The sequence below is a fragment of the Daphnia carinata genome, chromosome 6 (assembly GCF_022539665.2).
Source record: "Daphnia carinata strain CSIRO-1 chromosome 6, CSIRO_AGI_Dcar_HiC_V3, whole genome shotgun sequence".
In the NCBI taxonomy this organism is placed as follows: domain Eukaryota; kingdom Metazoa; phylum Arthropoda; class Branchiopoda; order Diplostraca; family Daphniidae; genus Daphnia; species Daphnia carinata.
Window position 1 is genome coordinate 3,820,816 of NC_081336.1, and position 19,669 is coordinate 3,840,484.

Sequence of the window (19,669 nt, forward strand, 5' to 3'; positions counted from 1 at the left end):
AAGAAGAATATATAAAGAACAACCTTTCCGAGTGAGAAAATTGCTTGACACATTGATTGACAGTGCCGGGATGAGAGCAACAACACCGGATCATCAATTAGTTGGAAGGAGAGAGGAAGAAAACAAAACAAACAAACGTATACAGGCAAACTACAAATGGTACATGTCATTCACGCAGTATAATTAGAGAGGACAAAAAATTGTCTAAGCACTCCTATAATGTAATCGATTGAAAAAAAGAAAAAAAAAAGGAGGAAAGACACCCACCATGTTTTCAATTTGAATAATGGATTATTCAAACTGAAAAATTCCACAATCGAAAATGAAATGTGAAGAAATCGGATTAAGAGTCAAACGACTTGTGATACATAAAAATCAGAAGCAACGTCCCTTTGAAAAAAGGGGAATTATGCAAAACCGGAGGAAGCGAGGCAAAACTTCGTCTTGTTCACGTATCAAATCCATTATCGTTTCATGATCTAATACAATATCTAAAGTAGAGGTAACAAGCGCGAGGGATAAACAGCAACGCGCAACCAACAAAAATGTCTCAGATTCTCATTTTCGCTCCCCGTTTTCCAACGTTGGTTGCTGTTTCCATCGCTCGGCTTTTTGACGGTTGTTCAATAAACTCCGCACGAAAACAACAGACAAGTAATAGAGAATGTTTTGAAAAAATTCATTGAACAAGAACGAAGAGAAATTTCTTTTTTTAGGATTCGAGAAAATTAGGATTTAAAGAGCGATACATTTTTGCATTTAAACAAGCCTCGATTGAATTTTTTTTTTTTTTTTGCTTTAAATCAGTTTGTCCCCCCTGTTGGTTCGCTGCCACTAACTTGTCACTCTTCCTATCTGCTGTGTGGGGTGAAATTGACGGGATTCGATAACGATCATCAGAAAGTCTGTCATGGTTGACCCAGTTTCTTTTAATCACGACGAGCATACTCATGTGTCGTTCGTTCCACGCGCGGTTATGAAGCTTAAAACTTATTTCTGAAATAACAGGCACTTTAATTTTTTTTTGGTTGAAATTTTCAAATATTTTAGAGCTCCGGTCTTCAAAACATTTTTTTTTTTATTGGTGGGAATGAAAAGAAAAAAACAAACAAAAACATTGCGACTATTGTTCCATTATCCCTAATTTGATTTAACCCGCTGTTGAATAATCGATTTTGTTTTATCAAACGAATCTACCATAGATTCGTTTCCGCAAGTACGAGCAAAGTTTTACGAATGTAGGAGGAATAATGTATTTTAAAAAAATGAAAAAGAAAGAATCCACTGATTTATCATCTGAGAGTACGAAGTTGGTTCTGTGTTATTGCGGTACGAGAAAAATTGATCTAGCTCCAATCAATAATGGCCTGCGAACTTTCACCATAATTGGGCGCGGCCTTCACTTTCTTTATAGTGACAACACGCTTTGCTGCAACGTCAAACCTTTCAGTCCCGAAATCGTATGAAAATACACAAATAAAAGAAGGGGGGGGGAGGGGATCCGCAGTCAGCGACTTGACAAAAGCTGAATAAACAAACCATTCCCACGAGCAATCAACCACTCCCGTTAAAATATTCAGGCCCGGCCTGCCGAATCCACCGGAAGAGAAGACTGGAAAATACCAGAAAATAGCGGCTTATTTAAATGCAAAATTGATCACTTAAAATTAACTTTTTTTTTTAATGGTCTGTTTTTCTTTAAATTTCTTTTTTTTTTTTTTTTTGTTTCAACTCGAGGAAAAAATATTCTGTCACTTACGGAAGTATACAACTGCGGAAGGATATTATCGGGAAGTTTGGTTGTAGAGATATAACGTCAATAAAGACTCGATTGTATAAAGCCGCGTTTCAAAAAAATGGTTTCAATCGCAAGTAAAAGTCAATGTCTTACTTTTATGAATGTTTCCTTTTTTTTTTTTTTTTTTTTTCTTTTGTTCTTTTTCGGGAGGAACCGTTAGATGATTTCAAACGTGTTGGACGAATTCGGGATTGAGGAAAGAGAAACCGAAAAACTCGTTTTGATCCAAATTCATCATGAAGAGCTTGTCGGTGGGGGTCAGGTCCAACTTCTCGGACGTGAACTGCTTGTCGAAGTTGCTGACGTCCTTGCGGTGTTTCTGCTCGCGAGTTATCCCGAGAAGGCGTCGAAATGTTCGTCACGGATGCCCAGCCAAAAACCGAGTTGGACGGGACGAGAAAAAATCAGACAGCCGCGTAAAACGCACACAAAACAAAAAACAAAAAAAAGTAGTAGGAAAAAAAAGGTATAGAGAAGGAAATGAAATTAGAATAAATTTGAACCATAATACATTTTTGGCATTTGTTATAGATTTTTTTTTGTGTGTGTGTGTGTGCAAAAATGCATCGACTTTGAAGGAAAAAAAAAAGAACAAAAAGGGGAAACAAATAAAAATGTGCAGTGGATTTGAATAAATTCAACATTATTTATTTTTGTTCATTTTTATTCGTTTTAGAATATTAGAGGAAAACGTAGGGGAAGGACCCAAAGAATGGAATTTGGTATATAAACTCATACAAAAAGAAAAAAAAAAAAAAAATTTAAACAAAACAATACAGGAAAAAAAAAATTAGATAAACAATAAAGCCAACCGTAAACCAGAAAATTAAACACCTCCCAAAAAAAAAAAAAAGAATGGTGATACAACAACTAAATCATGCTCTGCTGAAAAGGAAACGTTTAGTACATACTCTTACATAGTTCTTTAAATGCTTTTGAATCACCAAGTTGTGTGTGTGTGTGTATATAATGAAAAATTAACGTGCAGCAAGCCAACAGGTATTACATAAAACAAATCAAATAATAAATCGTGATGAATAATACACAGGTTAGAAAACAAAACACGCAAGGCCAACAACCCATAATTCTCTATTTTAGGAAATAATTCTGGGGGGGGGGAGGGAGGGAAATAGCAGGGATGTAATTCCAACTACTTAATGAAAAATGTTTGAAACATTTCGCTATTTAAAAATCACAAATTGGCACGATCGTACGCTTTAGATGTGCGCACTGCATCATCACCTTTACATAAATAGATGGAAAGAGAGCCATCAGCGCACGCTGCATTTTAGAGAGACGAAATGCCATCCTTTAAGATGAACGCAAAACGAAAAATAAAAATAAAAATAGATCAGCAGTTTAAGGGGGAAATAGAAAACAGGCGCCGTGTCACAGGGAGGGAAGACTCTGGGAATCATTGGGAATTCCCCTTTTTATTAATGTTCAAACGTAAACCCACGTTATAGCAAATCGGTTGTACATCACCCACGCATAGTCGTGAATAATGGAGAGGCCGCTTATTTGAAGGATCAAAAATAATCAATGGGCTGGACGTCATTGGTTTCTTTTCTTCTTTTTTTTTTTTTCGTGAATTTCTTAATAGCAGAAATATACTGTATGTAAATAACAATTGATGCTAGTCTTGTTCCTGACACGGAACAATACCATTATTTCTATTCGAATGCAGTAAATTTCTTTAGAGAGCCAAACGAATTTTTTTTTTTTTTTTTTAAGGCAAAATATGTCGTGATTGAAACGGTTGATGTAAAGGACGTAAGCGGACGGATGGGGGAGGGTGGGGGGTCTATGTTCTCACACTTTCAACGTAGAGCAAAAAAGGGCCATGTTTTAAAGTTAGTTGAAAATAATGGAAGATTGGAATCAAACGGGTATTCACTGCCTCACTTCCCTTTTTTCTTTTTCTTTTTTTTTCGTTTTGTTTGTGAAAGGATTTTCGTGGGAAAAAGAAATGAGAAAATGAATGTTTGTTTGTTTGTTGTCACATCACTTCTTGTTTTTATCGAAACTGTAGACCTTGAGCGCTGCTTTGAATTCTTTAGTCAGTGGGTGCGACGTGGTGGATGCGCCAGAGTTTGCAGAGCGAGGGCTATTTGGGCCAGAGCGATGGGGAGCTGACGTCGTCGACGTGAGAGAGAGATGCTCAATCAAGGGCGGGTCGATGATCGGCTCGTAGTCCGGGTTGACCCAATCGAATTCGGCAAAGTCGGCCGTGTTCATGTGCTGGAGGATCATGAGCGCGTTGCGGTCGAGCGGCGTCAATTCGACTCTTGCCTTCGTGAAAATCGGATCGAAGTTCTCGGCCATCCTCGGATTTTTCTAACGGCCACACACACACACACACAACACACACAATAAAAATAAAGGTAAACAAAAAAAAAAAAAAAAAATAAACCGAAAAAAAATAATAATAATAATAAACGTTCCTTTCTTTTAAATCAAAAATTGAAATCAAAAGCGGCGAGGATTCAATTAAAACCCAATTCGAATGCCTGCAACAGACAAGCTCGTGATTTTTTTTTTTTTTCCCTTCGCAATCAGTGACATTGATGACGATGGATATGCTGGCCGGTCTGCGACCGGGCCCCTGATAGAACGTCTTCTTTTTGAGCCCTTAATCATCGTGTTTGTATACGGCGCCATTAGCCCGTAGTCTATTGAAAAAAGCGCGTGTCAAAACCTTTTTCTTTTGTTTTTTGTTTTTTTCGCTCGATTGATTAAGATTCATAGTCCCCCGATGGCTTGCCTTTCGTTAACAGACAATTGTTTTTTTGTTTTTTTTAAAGCGGATGCCCCGGGTAATTAGCCTGCGCTATAGAGCCGTTTAATCACACACGCCAAATATGAAGAGAAGGACGAGGTTTGTTTTTTCTTTTTTTAAATGAGAGGATTTTTACAAGTCGATTTTCGGAGGGTGGAGTGAGACTTGGGTCACGAGGTGACAGGAAATGAACTGGAGAGGAAGGACGTCAGTCCAATTTGAGGATGTTGGCGAAATCCAATTTTCGAAGCAATCGCAATCGAAAACAAAAGAAAATCAGAAGTTCAATTTTCTTTTGTCTGCGTGCCTCAAATTGTGCCATCACGCAGAGCGTCTACTCTGAACGACGAAAATTATAACGACGATATTGAAAAGACGTGACGACAATGGTCGTTTCAAAACTGCCGAAGACTATCCAGAAATAGCCATCACATTTCCCGCTCGGATTGATCGCAACATTCCTATCAATGTGTGTCGTATACTGATTTGACACGTGAAAACAATAACGAGGAGAGTTCGGATGTGCTACAGCTACAATCATAAGACTTGTCAATTAGCATGCTGCGGACTACTTGCTACGTGATGTGATGCAATGCAAACGACGCAACATTCGAAAACGGTGTAAAGGATAAATTTAAAAAAAAAATCATAATAAATAAAAATAAAATGCCGTGACCAGCTTTTGGAATGTGTGATGGTAAACAAAAAAAAAAAATGGCTTTTTTTTTTTCGGGTGTGAAAATGTAAAAAAAAAGAACGTTGTTGAAAAAAAAAAAAAAAAAGAGAAAAAAAAAAATGAAATAGAAAATAGAAAAGTTTTTGAATATGACGTACGATTTTGGGCTTGAAGGGAGGCTGGACTTCCCTAGACTCGATCTTGAGCCAATCGATCCGCCGGAAGAAGGGGTGTGTACGGACGTCTTCTTCGCCTTTGGGCGTACAACCGAGCCGCTTGGCTGGCTGTTTGGTCAGTAACTGAAAAAAAAAAAAGAAAGAAAATAGAACGAACGCAAGTACCAAAAAGGAAAAAGCAAACGGAACTTGCTACACATTCTTTTGCATTTCCTTTACATTGAATTCAATTTCCTCCCTCCAAAAAGAAATGGAAGAATAAAAAAAAAAGAAAAAAAGAAAAGAAAACTAACTCCTTTGCAAATCTCTTTGGCTTCCTTGGACAGCGATTTCGGATAAGAGACATTCTGGTCAGTGATGGCGGCAAAGAGTTCTTCTTCATCTTCGCCGTCGAACGGCGGCTGGCCGACGAGCATTTCATAGAGTAGGACGCCGTAGGCCCACCAGTCGACGCTGCGACCGTACGGCTGATACAGGATGATCTGCGTGTGTGTGTGTACATCGTTTCACGAAGACGACAGGCAAACGAAAAACAACAAGATGAGAAGACGGAAATAAATCAAGGCGCATGTATAAGATGGCCCAACTGTCTTGCCAGTACTACACGCAGGGACGTCGCCCGGAATTTTATTCTTAGAGAGAGAGAGAGAGAGAGAGAGAGAGAGAACTAATCCGGGACTATATGGCCAGATCCGTTCTACTACACACACACACACACAAGAGATTTTGGAAACAAGAAATAAAAAAAAAAAAAAAAAAAAGGGTTGCATTTATTTATTGCCTATCTTTGGAAAAGCTCTGAACGGCGGAAGAGGACGAGAGGATATATAAAGAGGACCGACTATAAGAGAGTGCTGGGCGATTATAGAACAAAAGCTTACACAAGCGCCCACTACTAAAAGTAGGAGATTGACACACACACGTACACAGACACACACACACCCGCGCACCCAAATCCGATTCGTGTACTCTTGTGTCTGAAGATTGAGGCGAATGACCGCATGGCTAAAATTATCGCCCAAAGAGAAGAGGATAGCCTACCCCCCCTCCCCCCTTTTCAAAGTTAAAGCAATCGATCGCTAGCAAAGACGTTAACGAGAAAGATATCATTTCCTGTAGTATTACACATTTTTTTTTTTTTTTTTAAGAATTGGGAGGGGTCTATTTTCATCTTCTAGATAAATTTGTTCAAAGCCCACGACATTACAGGAACCTCCCGCCACGTCAGGAGGAACACAACCGGTGATATCAACTACATCCATTAATTCATGTGGATGTACCAGGGCCATGGGCTCGGTTTGCACGCAGCTGTTTTTTCTTTTCTTTTTTTTTTTTTTTTGCTTCTATCCATGAAGAGGGATATAGAACGAGTCTCTAATTAGAACTAGCGATATCAGTCCGAGCAACCCGGGAATTAAAAAAAAAAAAAAAAAAAAAACTTCATTTTTTGTGTGCGTGTGTGTAAACGAAAACAAAGTGTGGTAAATAATGAGACATACCTCTGGAGCGATGTAGTCGGGCGTTCCGCAAAATGTTTTGGTGACTTTCTCTCCGTTAATGCCTTCCTTGCACATGCCGAAATCGGCGATCTTGATGTGGCCGTCCTGATCGAGCAGGATGTTGTCCAGCTTCAAGTCGCGGTAGATGATGCCCCGGCTGTGAAGGAAGAAGAGTCCGACGGCGATTTCCGCAGCGTAGAACCTAATACACACGTCATTAACATCAAAGTCAACTTGTTTTTTATTTTATTTTATTTTTTTTTCTTTTGTTTGTTTTTGAATCTTTGAAGAGATGAAAGGGAAGAAATTTTGAATTAAAAAAAAAAGACATACACGGCGACGGGCTCCTTGAACTTGCCGCATTGCTGTATCTGGAACATGAGGTCGCCGCCGTTGACGTATTCCATCACAAAGTAGAGACGATCCATCGTCTGGAAGCACGAATGCAACTGGACGAGGAACGGCGGTTTGCTGGCCAGGGCCAGCACGTGCTTCTCCACTAGAGTGCATTCAACATCATCGTCCTGGATAATGATATCCTTCTTGAGGATCTTGATGGCGTAGAGCTCGTCGGTTCCTTTGCGCTCTGCCAACATCACCTTTTTAAAAATAAAAATAAAAGACAATCGATCCAATTAATGGCCCAAAAATAAAACATAAACAAGAAAAAAAAAAAATTAAAATGGCTTCGTTATTTTGGCATCGCTCGAGTGCATCTTCAAACATCATTGGCGTGTGTTTGTGTGTGTGTGGGCGCATCTCACCTTGCCAAAGCTACCCTTGCCAAGGACCATGAGGAAGTTGAAATCGGTGGCGCGGATAACGTCCTTGCGGTTCATGTTGTGCGGAATCTCGCGATCGAATTCCGACGGCTCCTTGGGCTTGTTGGTGCTGATGACGGACGCCTTCTGGCGGATCTGCTTGCGGAAGACTTCCGTGTCGATCCCGTCCGTGACGGGCACATTGTAGAACTCGCCTTCCTCTTCCGACAGCAGCTTGAACCAGCCCTCCACCGGCGATTTGATGATCTCCGAAATGCCGAATGACAGCGAGCCCATAAAGTCGTTGCGAGACGTCCGGTCCCAATCCCACACTTCCACCAAGATGCGTCGGTCCTTATCCTCGGCTTTCAAATCACTTTTTTTTTTTTTTTTTTTTTTACATATCAAAGAAAAAAATTGAAGAGTTTGCAATGCAAATGAGTTCCGAGAGATGATTATAATAATTTTAAAAAATATAATAGGGATAACTTACAATGTGAGCGTTTCATTCCATTCGGGGTTGAGCGACGCTTTGATGGTCTTGGTCTTTTTCTTGACGTTGTCCGTGTCGGGGATGAGTCGGGCTTTGACGTAAGGATCCGACAGGCCGTTGGGATCCATCGGCATCAAATTCTTTCCCTGGCGGACTAAAACGTGTACATTCAAAAATGAAATTCAATGTACAGTATGTACATATGTTAGTGCCATTAAACATTCACTCGAGGTCATAGGATATATATATATAAATTGTTTTGTTTTTTTTAAGAGATGTAACGAAAAAATATCGCCGCACCATCATTGATTTCTTTTAGAAACTAGAAATAAAAGAAAAGCAACGTGAGTCAGGCTGCACTGCACGACCTGCAGCCAATATTGGGTTTGCGCAGTTTGCCTATTTTAAGAACAAACCCGGAAATCAAGTTCAGAACAAAAGTATTAACACACACAAAAAAAAGAAGGAAAGAGAAAAGGAGAAACGAAACATGTTTGATATAGATAGAAAAAAAAAAAGGTATTTCAATCCAATTAGCAAGAGTCACGAACGTCAAGCTTCTGCTCAATCCCCTCCCCAACAAAAAAAAAGAGAGAGGGGGGGGTGGATTTTTTTTTTTTTTTAAATATTTGATGTTCTTATCAAACTTTCCATGGCCGCCTCGGTGAAAAGAACAGCAAGCCACAGGGGATAGAATCCCCCGCCTGTCTGAATGTTACAAATATTATCTGAAAGATCGATACTGTTTGTTAACAAGGTTACGCACATCGTCCCCGCTGCGTATGAGATCAAAGCGCAAAATATTTGGTCTTGAATAGCCTCTCCACCCAGCGAAAAAAAAATGAGAATTATTCATTTTGCGCATTGCCCATCGACTGGGCGTAAACAGTTGGCAAAGAATTGCAAAACTCGTATTTTTTTTTTTTTTCTTTCTTTTTTGTTCCAGTTTCGATGCTGTTCGTGTATCTCGCAACTAGTAGCCCACCTTAATTGGAAGGAACGTGACGGCGGCTGTGCCGCTTCCCATATCAACACGGCTTTCATCGATCCATCGCCGTCGGCACGCAAACTGTTTTCCGCCATTTCCTTTCCCTGCCTCCCCTCCCCCCCCTTCCCCGTGCTTACCTTTCTTATTTAACAAAAAAAAAATATATATAAATAAAAATAAACGTACACTAAGCACACATATCGAGTTGCTTGCCGTCCTTTCAACTCCTATTAAGGAAAGGTGTACCCTACGTATGTGTCTGTAATGGCCATTATTTTCGCCGAATCCAATAAAAAATAAAGCGGATAAAAATGGCGTAAGAAAAAAAAAAAAAAAAAAAAAGGTAAATCAACACAGAAGAGTCTTACCTTCGAGGACGAGCTTGTCGCGCGTGCAGGAGATCTTCAGCTCGATCCGTCCGCGCCTCTCCGTGTGGTCGCATCCGCACAAATGGGGCACGCTCTCCGTGCATCTCTTGTGCACGTTCATATCACACGCTGCGGGTCGGTAAATGAAATCACGCATTCCACGTCGTCGTCGAGGTCATCATCATAAAATAAAAATAAAAATACAATTTAGTTTGGGAAAACATTGAAATAAAATATTTGCATCCATTCAATCATTTCGATATGACGACTATTACGATTGAACGATTTAGGGCTGAAGTTAAAGAGTACCACGATAGTCCCCCATTTATAATTCGAATAAAATATAAAAAAAAAAAAAAAAAAAAAGGAAAAACGAATAGCCGACACGCACAAATACATTTGCAAAAGGCCGATCAATGTCTTTATTTATCCGGCCTCGGCGTGGGCAGTGACGCAAACTTCGATTGATGGCGTATTATAGCGCGGCGGCGTGCCCTTCCTCCAACGTGCACATCGTCGTCTAGCGTGTACTGTATGTATATAAATGGGGGCTTCGAGTATATTAGATGTGCGCGCGGATGTCGTCTTACCTTCGCATTTCATGCCCTGGTGGAGGACGCCGTAGAGGAGAGAGCCGCAGTGGTCGCAGAATGTGGGGCTGCTGTACGTGTACGGCTTAAATTTATGTGTCGTCCGGGAATCCTGTTCAATAAAAAAAAAAAAAGGGGGAAATAAATCAGCCATCTTTTTTTATAGCTATTCATTCTCCTTTAAAAATTGGTCCACATTTGTGTGTGTGTGTGTGATTCAGTCGCCATATTTTTGAAATAGGCGTGAGACGCACTTCTCGACATTTTGTTGCTTATCTCTGCAGAAAAAAAGGGGCACGTGCCTCCCGAAAGAAAAAAAAAAAAAAAAATAACATCAGAGTCAAGAAAAACAATAGTTCAGCCATAACAAACAAAGGCATCTATTTCTTCCTTCCTGTGTCCGGCCTTTTCTTTTTTAAAACTTCCTCCTCATCATTAAAAGAAAAAAAAAAATGACTCAGGTCTTCAAAAGATCCTTTCGAAGTACAAAGTAGCTCGCCATCAATCCCTTTGTGACATAACCTAACATAAACAAGGCTACCTCTCATTTCCGGTTAAGTCCTTTTTTTTTTTTTCCGCATAAGAATATTACGTTTTCTTCGGAAAGATGAGTACTCATCATCTCAAAATGAGTTAAGGGGGTAGATTAGACCTACACAAAGCCCACCCTCTTTCATACATTCGCAATCCCCCTTTCACTTCGTATTATGTATCGTGTGTAAGAGGGGACCTAACGATGGACGACAAGGGCCCTCCTCACCGTTAGTTATATATATATAAGCCAGCTGCGTCCAGGGTCACCTCCCGCCCCCTTTACTTGTTTACGACCTGTCCGTCTCTTCACGGTCACGCTCCGGCATCACTAAATTGGATGTGTACGTATTAGACGTCTACACGCTCAAGTGTGTAAGCGTGTTTGGCTGACTTTTTTTTTTTTTTTCTCATTTTCCTGGGTCGGCACAAAAACGAATCAGTTTTCGTGATTAGCGCATTCAACAGAGTGAAAGAGCAATCTCTTTTTTTTTTTTTTTTTCTTCTCTCTTTTCTGATACATCTAATTGGCTTTCTTTTTTAATATATACATATATATATATCAACAGCTGATATAAATAGAACGTATTGAATGCCCTAGCAATCCTGTGCAAGCTTGTCACGATGAATTGCTGAACTGATTTCGCCTTTGCCAATCAGCTGATCGCGCAAGAAAGTTTCATTTTTTTTTTTTTCTTTGACGCAACTTGATCAAATGATTTTTTCTTTATCGAACTATCAAACGCAAGAGATTTCCCCGTTGGAAAAATGTGAGAAAGGAATGAAAAAAAAAGCAAAACAAAACAAAACATACAGTACACACGAGCATGTGGCAAAAAAAAAAAAAAATAAAATAGGGAGATGGCATTTGAACGCAATATGCTCTCGCAGCCGCGTTATATTTCATGCCCGGTTAGCTATATAACGCAACATTGCTTTCGATTTTGAACGGCGAAAGAGTGAAAATAAAAAAAAAAGCTTCATGAATTTTTCCTTCCTTCACATTTTTGTTTTTGTTTTGCATGTTGCAGTGGGGAAGAAATAAAACATGCATGCCAATAAAGACTCGTTTTTTTTTCTTCTTCTTCTGTTACTGCCACAGCGAAGTGAGTTGAATATTAAAATATGGGCGGACGTAGATATAATAGACAGTGGGCTTTCTTTTATTTCAACCGTTTGGTGAAAACGTATCGCAAGGAATATACAACTCATTCAAAATTGCAAGTTTTTCTCTATTATTACTATTTTTTTTTTTTTCTTTTTAGGTGTGTCACGATAAAATAAAAAATAAGAATTCTTGAAAAAGCGAAATCATTTCAATTGAGCGGGAAAACCGCAAGAGAAAACAAGTAGCGCTCATTTTGAAAAAGCCGAACCAATTTCTACAAACAAAAAAAAAAAAACACTTCCATTTTTTTGTTTTGAAATAGAAAAGAAATTTTCCAATGCGATTTTAACCGGCAAACGAGAAAATTGTATGAAAACATCATCAACGAGTTGTAACGCTTGAAATGGCACGGTGCGACATCGCAATGACCGCAACACATTTTCGACCACAGCGGTGGTGAAACGCATAAACCATTGTGGGAGTTCTACACACACACACACACACACACACAGATAAAACACGCAAGAAAACACCCCAATTTGAATTGCCCAAACTTGTTCCCAATCGATTTAATTTTTTTTTTTTAAGAGAATTATAATCCTAACCAGCAGTCAAGTACTATAAACACACTTAAAAATTACACGTAAAATAAGGCCAATTGGGTTCTTTAAATTTTTTTTTTACTAGGGCAAAAACTTGATATGTGGATCAAGTCCGCGACATCAATTCGCCCACAATCGCAATTGATTGTAGTGGTGATAAAAAAAAATAAAAAAAAAAACCTACAACAAAAAGACACGCATCGGACCATTCCCCCACTTACGCAAGCGCAATAACTCGTTCAAAAAAAAAAAAAAAAAATGAAAAAGAGCTTATTTTGGAGAGGGAAGGAGGTTTGTCTTGCACAAGCAAGAATATGAAAATGTTCCAGTCGTAAACAAAATGGAAGGGAAGGTCGTTGTCGATAACCATCTGAGCTAAATGTTTACGTTAACGACGGGCCATTGTGATCCGCGCTACCGTATTGATTAGCAAGTCGATATCGTGATATTGTTTCATCGATCGCAGCGACATTCGTCCTTTCCAACAGATCCAGCGAAACATAAGCTTCCCCCAACATCTCTCTCCCCCATCCATTTAAAGAGCCAAAAAAAAAAAAAAAAAAAAAAGAAGGAGGAGGGTACGTTAAAAAAATAAAGGGCAGGATGATTCGTGAAAGTAGGTTGTTTCTCAGTGTCGTTGGTTGGTAACCGTGAGAATTGGATAAGCCCTTTCGAAAAAAAAAAAAAAAAAAAAAAAATGAAAAGACCTCCACTAGGTACGAAAGGAAAAAAAAACGTTCAAAGTTAGATCGTATATGTGCATAGCTGTAAACTTTCTAAAAAAAAAACAACATCTAAATTGGAACGCGCACAAACACACGAAAATGGCAAGACAAAACGTGGCCGTACTGTTGTATACCTTGAAATAATAAATAAATAAATAAATAACTAAATGCAAAACAAAAATCAAGAACAGGGTCCAACAATGGGCAATTTATGGAACGATTGTTCTTTAATAATCTGCTGAATCTGTAAGAAAAACCTTGAGCAACTGTTTGCGTGTGTCCTTCCTAGTTCTAAAATCAAACGAGTCCATTTGATGAGATCGGGTGTAAAAATCGAAAACCCGTTCCTCAAAATCGAAGAGAAAACCGCGTGATTATTTCCCCCCCCCCTTTTCATTCAAATCAAATAACATTGGATTCTAATCATCTTGCGTTTTCCCCGTTCCATTTTTGAAATTCAATCGCATCAAAGGCAATAGAGTTTCATCGCAATTCCCGTGAATTTTGCGCGTGCATTAACCTTTAGCCGCCGCACACGTTCACGGTTGACGATCTGTTGAAAAGCGACAACGCGTCGTCACCATCGGTTATTGATCTCGGCTGCCTCTGTGTCACCCAACTGTCGCGCTCAACTCGTCGTCCCTTTTTTTTTTTTTGTTTTGTTTTTTTATTGAAATGTTTCGCGCAACGGCAACGACATTTTCCCGCCGTACGTCGTGACACTGATGACGCAGGTGTTACTTGCCCCACGAGCCCTCGTTTTTTTTCGCCTTCTTTTCAAAACGAGAAAATTGTGCTTTTCTCTTCCTTTAAAAGCTGGAACACACACACACACACGCAAAATAATAAAGAAAAAAAAAACACGTGAAATGACTTTGATGGATGATAAACGAAACAAATGCCAACCGATTTAGCAATTTCTTTTTCTTTTTTCAAATGTTCGTAGTTTGACGTCATAAGTTTTCTCTCTGATTTTTTCGCCTACGCCGCGTTGCGTAACGCATCGAGAAACGAGCGCTAGAGGTGGCCTGCCAGCAGGTGTCTATTGGCACGTGGCAAATCACTAAACTAGAAAGAAAAAAAAACAAAAACAAGATGTCGTCCATTTTCTTTCCTCATCTCACGTCACCGCATCGTCCCTTATATTCTTTAACGCGGAGTTACAGATCCACAGGTATGTATTACCAATTTACGTTTGCTATTCTCGGGGAGGCCATCATTTGAACGTGATCGATAATCAAACCATTATTCCTTTCCCCTACATAAAATTTCAATCAGACGACCGTGCAATACATGCGGCATATCCTATGAACCATGTGCGGTTGCCTATCTTTTCATTTATTTAAAGCGTACGGAGAGTAGAGTTCGTTATTTAAGGAAGACGTAAAGAATCCGTACGACAGCTGACGTGCGTCAAAATATATATATATATATATATATATCCAATTTTTATTTATATATTTTTTTCTAGCAGCGATGCCACGCCCCAGTTATAATAATCCCGCATACAACGGTAACTATTATCACTTTGCGACACACACACGCACGGCAGAGTATGCTGGGCAGAAGCCACGCAGGGCTGCTGTTTCCAGCGAGATACCGTTGACGAGAAAAAAGGAAGAAAAAACAAACAAAAAATAATTCGTCACGAAAAAGAAAACGGTGAATAGTCGAACATAATGCGACGTGCACGACAGCGCCAATTGTGTCATGTTGAGCACATGGTTTAATGGGCGTGTCTAGCGATAATAACAAAAGGCCTACGGGAAAAGAAATATGGTGCGGGAGCGTTAGATGTTCTCGATTACAAACTGCCGTGTTATGTACGACAAGCACACAAGCGGAACGAAATAAGAAAAAAGGAAGAACACGGATTGAATGACTCTGTGTACGCGTCGAAAAAAACAAAACAAAAAACAACAGGACGCCATTATTTTCCAACGCAACACACAAACGGAATAGGAAACAAAACAAATTGGAACCCGTTGGAGAATCAAAAGATTATGTTTTTGTATTTTTGTTACAACAGCTTCCCCGTTTTTTTTCTTATTATGTCCGCGTTCGAGAAAGACGGAAGCAAATCAACCGAAATGGCCACAGAGAAACGCGTAGGCGTTCGGACAAAGTTTTTCTCCCCAAAAATTTCGATTCGCTTTACGAAAAACTTACGGAAAAGAGAGAGAGGACAGGCTCAATGCAAAGGGAATTCCCCGTCGCTATAGGTCTCCGGTAAACAAAAAGCAATTAGATCGTGTTGGTAGCGATCGAGGGACAAAGAAAAAGAGCAGACAAAAATAAAAAAAGGAAAAATACTTGATGGGCCTTAGAGAGGACATCATCGAATGGCCGAACGTAATAAATGCGATCAAGCCAAAATGGGCCAGAAGAACACAAGTCCTCTATTTTTGTTTTTTTATTTCATATTCTTGTGTTCTCTTTTGTTATTATTTTCCTCCCTTGTTCTGCTATAGAGCAATCAGTCAACAGGCAGCAGCCATTTTTGACAGCTTGACGTCGGTCCAGGATCAATAGATTTCACGCACAAGTACAGGCAGGTAGGCATTTGAAAAGTTTTTCTTCAACTCTGACATCGCTCACGAAAATTCCATTTTTATTTTGTATGAATAACTAATCACCTTGATATCCTTCTTTATTTTTTTTTTTTTTAAGAAATAAAAACTTTTTTCTTCACACGACTAAGCCATTAAAAAAAAAATGCAATTTAATGAGCGACATCCCCCCAATTGTTATAATCGTTTTTCTTCCTATTTCCATGTTTATTACAAGGGGAATTTTATTGAATACGTTTTCAATTGCCTTACTCTCTTATCCCATTTTCTTCTTTTTTTTTTAAGTAGCGCACTAGCGCCAAACGTTTTTAGCCAATATCAGACAGTGAAATTGGCATGTTGTATGCAAATGGGCCAATATAACAAAAAAAAAAAAAGCCCTCGTAAATCACTAGAAAAAAAAAACGTTCAAAATGATTGCAGAATGTCGGCGCTAAAAAAAGAAAGAATTAAGCCATCCCTACACAAAAGTCCTTTTCTCCCGCACGCCAATCGTCCCGCCTCCCCTTTTGCGCGTGTGTGTGTTAGCAGTCTCGTATAAAAGACGACGGGAGGAGGAGGGGGAATGTCCGCAAGAAAAGGGCTGCGACGTTCGACGTAATCAAAGCGCCCTGTTTACAAATATCGACCGCTGCTGTGGCGAGGAAACAGGGAGAGAGAGACGGCCAAGGCAAGCTCTAAGACATCCTTCCTTTGTTCCGACAGCTTCCTTCCTATTTACTACTCACCAACCCCCCCCCCTCAACCATATCACCCATCTCCCTTTTAGCAACATGTTTTTCGGAAAAAAACAAAAACAAACAAAAACAAATAAAAATGAAATAAATGGATTTGACTTACTTCGCATTCGACGCCCTTCGTAACGCCGGGACAGGTAAAAGAGACGTACTCGTGGCATCGTTTGTGAACGACGAAACTGCAAACTAAAAAAATTCAAAAAAAAAAAAAAATTGTTTCTTAGTTTCTCTGAAACGTTTGTAGACGAGCAAAATGGAAACATTTATAGATGTATATCATGAAAGTATCGAAAATTGCGTTCTCGTTTTAAGGGGAATTCGACGGTCGATGCTTGTTGATTTGCCTCTAGCGACGTTGCCGCCGTACTCACACAATAAGCATTTTCGGTGGAAGCATGGAGATAGAAAGCTAACCAAGGTAAGACGCATCTGAGGTTGTACTAGTCACGTGTAAAAAGGTATAAAGATATATATATATAAGAAAAAAAAAAAATAAAAAAGAAAAACGAGGCCATTTTTAGACGAAGGGGATTGCACTGTAGCGTGAGCGCGACAGCCTCGCGGTACTAACATAGACGAGGAGAGGGAGAAAAAAAAAAAAAAAAAGAAAAACTTTTAACTACAAATGAAAAGAGTTGCCGTGCAGAAGAAAAAGAAAAAGTACCGGGAAAAGATCCAATCTAAACAAATCCATGTACGTAGAGCAATGCTCCCCCCCTCCTCCCCTTTCCAATCCCCTTGCGCGTTCTCACTATTTGCCATCGTTTTTTTTTTTTTTTTATTACTATTTTTGCAGATTACTTTAGCTTAATTGGATGCACTTTTCTATAACAACTGTTAAAATTCTCAAAAAGAAAAGGACATTTTTATTGATTTTTGTGAAGAAATATGACGTCCGCCATTTCCCCCTTGTCTTTGATTTTGATTTATGGACGAAGTGAGGGCCTTGTATACGTTAAGTGATTGGAACTGACGACAGTGGGGAAAGAGAAAAAGAAAAAGATGTTTCCCTATCGCAATATCGTGCTAAATTGGCTAGTGACACAATTGCAACACTCAGTCTGGCTACTACATTATCCTTATGCAACTTTTTTTTAAAGGGCCAGTAGGACAAGCGAATAGAACGCAAAAAAAAAGGAAATAAAACGGAGGGACGAAAAGCCCAACCGCTCAATCCATTTCTTTTAGGAACTCTCTTCAATCTTGGGGAAAAAGGACGATGTTTTATGCCAGTAAAAAAATAAAGAATTATTTAAAGGAAAAAGGCAAATAGCTGGACAGAAGCAATGGCAGCAGCCATACACGTATCGAAAAGGGGGAAGAGGATCTAACCAGGAAGTCAAAAGAATTCCTCTTTGGGTCTTCCTCTTTTGGACTAAGAATATGCAAACACACACAAAAAACAAAAAAACTGGCCATTATTGACGCATGCAATGCTTATCATATTTATAGAACAGATGCAACTAAAGTATTCTTAATGGCTATCGCCTTCCGGGGGCAAACTACCGGGCCTTCATCGTCACAACGAGAAAGACAAAAAATCAAAATCAAAATAAATGGAAACGATAATAGCCAAAGTGGTCAACTTACTGTGACATTGATAGCCCTGCTTGCCGAATCCCCTGCAAAAATATTTAAAAAAAAAAAAAAAAAAAGAAATAATGGATCAGATATCGTGATGACAGCAGACTATGAGAAAGTAAAGGTAACAACACAGTACGTCCCATTGTTTTAGTTGTCAGCTAATGACAGCAAAAACACCACAAAAAGAAAAAAATAATGGAAAGTTGCGTGACCAGTTTCGGTACAAACGCCTCAAGCGCCAAGCACTAAATCATCTTTTCTTATATGCATATTTTTATTATTCTTTTTTTTTTTTTTACTATAATTTTTTAGCCGACCCTAAGGCCACATACGTCACAGTCTGAACTCTTTCAACTGAAACTTCTTTTTTTTTTTTTTCTCTCTCTCTCTTTACGTTTGGCGTAACGTGACTAACAGGATTGTGGGTGTTAACGGTAACAAACAAAAAAATAAAGTTCAAAATCCTTTTTTTTTTTTTTTCAGCCAATATTTTGTACGAACTGTGGGGCCTGTGGGTCACACCACCTTTGACCGTGTAAGCATCACTTTTACGTTATCTCTCTCCATCACTGTCGTTGTTTGCATGACGAAAAATATTCTGCCTGGCCCACTGAGGTACAGACACACAACGATACGAACTTTGCTTCCAAAATGAAGAAAACGTAAAAGAAAAATAAAATCAGTGGAATGTCAGTACACACACACACAAAAAAAATGTTACGTACAATGTTGACAGGACGATTTTTCATTTCGAATTCTTCTTTCAAGACAGGTGTGTACATTTTTATTTCGTTTGTGCTCCTCCCTCTTTGTCGTAAAATAACAAAAATGCCAACATTTCGAACACCTTCACGACCTACTACAACGGTCGTACTACTCGTTACGTTCCTGAAACTTGTGTTTACGTGTTGCCAATGGAAATACCCTTTGGCATTTCTTTGACTTTCTTTGTTTTCGATAAAAAGAGGAAAACTGCTGAGCACGAGATAAACAAAAGAACTTTTTTTTTTCCTTCTCTTTTGGACGACAACGACTCCACGTAATTTCATGTGGTAAAGCCCGAAAGAGATAAACAGTGAACATGTTGGAGAGACTGGGCACAGAGAGCGAGATTAAGACGGACAGAGAAAAAAAAAAAAGGAGAGACGACTCAACAACTGACCAGATGAAATCTTTGCAGTGGCTGCAGAATGTCGGCTGCTTGAAGAAGCGCGGAATGAACTTGTGATCCTTGACGACGTAGATATTCTTTTTCTTGAGGGCGCCTTTACGTCCGCGCTGTTTCATGCCAAAGACCGTGTTCAAATCGCCCGTCCCCGGCCCGTCCGTCGAATCGGAATTGTGATTGCCATGGCCGCTGCCACCACCACTCGTCTCTCTCTCGTCCGCCATCTTTGACTGACACAGTCCGACTCGACTCGACACCAGCGACTGTCCGCAGATAGTCGCCGCTCCCTCGTACACAATCTCTCCATTTTCCCCTCCCACTTTTTCACTTGCCTTTTGGCGCTTTTGGAGCGGGAGACCAAAGACACAACCAAAAGTACGTAGTTAAATCGTTTACCGCTAGATGGCGGTAATTCGCATGGCGAAATCTTGTGCCTCATGGTGGAAACGAATGGAGCGAATTAAAAAAACGCGAATCCCTCCTTCTTTTTGTGATATGACGAGCATTTTTTTTTCT

The 19,669-nt window shown here is 39.5% G+C and overlaps 1 protein-coding gene across 1 annotated transcript; it reads right to left on the reverse strand.

Annotated features, from left to right (window-relative positions):
* Nucleotides 1-3,797: 3,797 nt before the first annotated feature.
* On the reverse strand, nucleotides 3,798-19,442 carry LOC130690080 (protein kinase C, brain isozyme-like). Its single transcript, XM_057513056.2, has 12 exons — nucleotides 19,148-19,442; nucleotides 17,992-18,023; nucleotides 16,505-16,587; nucleotides 10,129-10,240; nucleotides 9,539-9,667; nucleotides 8,183-8,336; nucleotides 7,693-8,065; nucleotides 7,262-7,527; nucleotides 6,929-7,130; nucleotides 5,723-5,911; nucleotides 5,412-5,552; nucleotides 3,798-4,135 (listed from the first exon to the last, which is right to left on the reverse strand). Exons 1-12 carry the CDS (start codon nucleotides 19,375-19,377, stop codon nucleotides 3,803-3,805), a joined length of 2,244 nt encoding a protein of 747 aa, XP_057369039.2. The 5' UTR covers nucleotides 19,378-19,442; the 3' UTR covers nucleotides 3,798-3,802.
* Nucleotides 19,443-19,669: the final 227 nt, after the last annotated feature.

Coding starts and splice junctions, on each gene's coding strand:
- LOC130690080 (XM_057513056.2), bottom strand. CDS start 19,377: ATGGCGGACGAGAGAGAGACGAGTGGTGGTGGCAGCGGCCATGGCAAT. Junction 8,337..9,538: donor CGACAAGCTCGTCCTCGAAG/GTAAGACTCTTC, acceptor TACACGTTTTAG/TCCGCCAGGGAAAGAATTTG. Junction 5,553..5,722: donor CCAAAGAGATTTGCAAAGGA/GTTAGTTTTCTT, acceptor TTTTTTTTTCAG/TTACTGACCAAACAGCCAGC.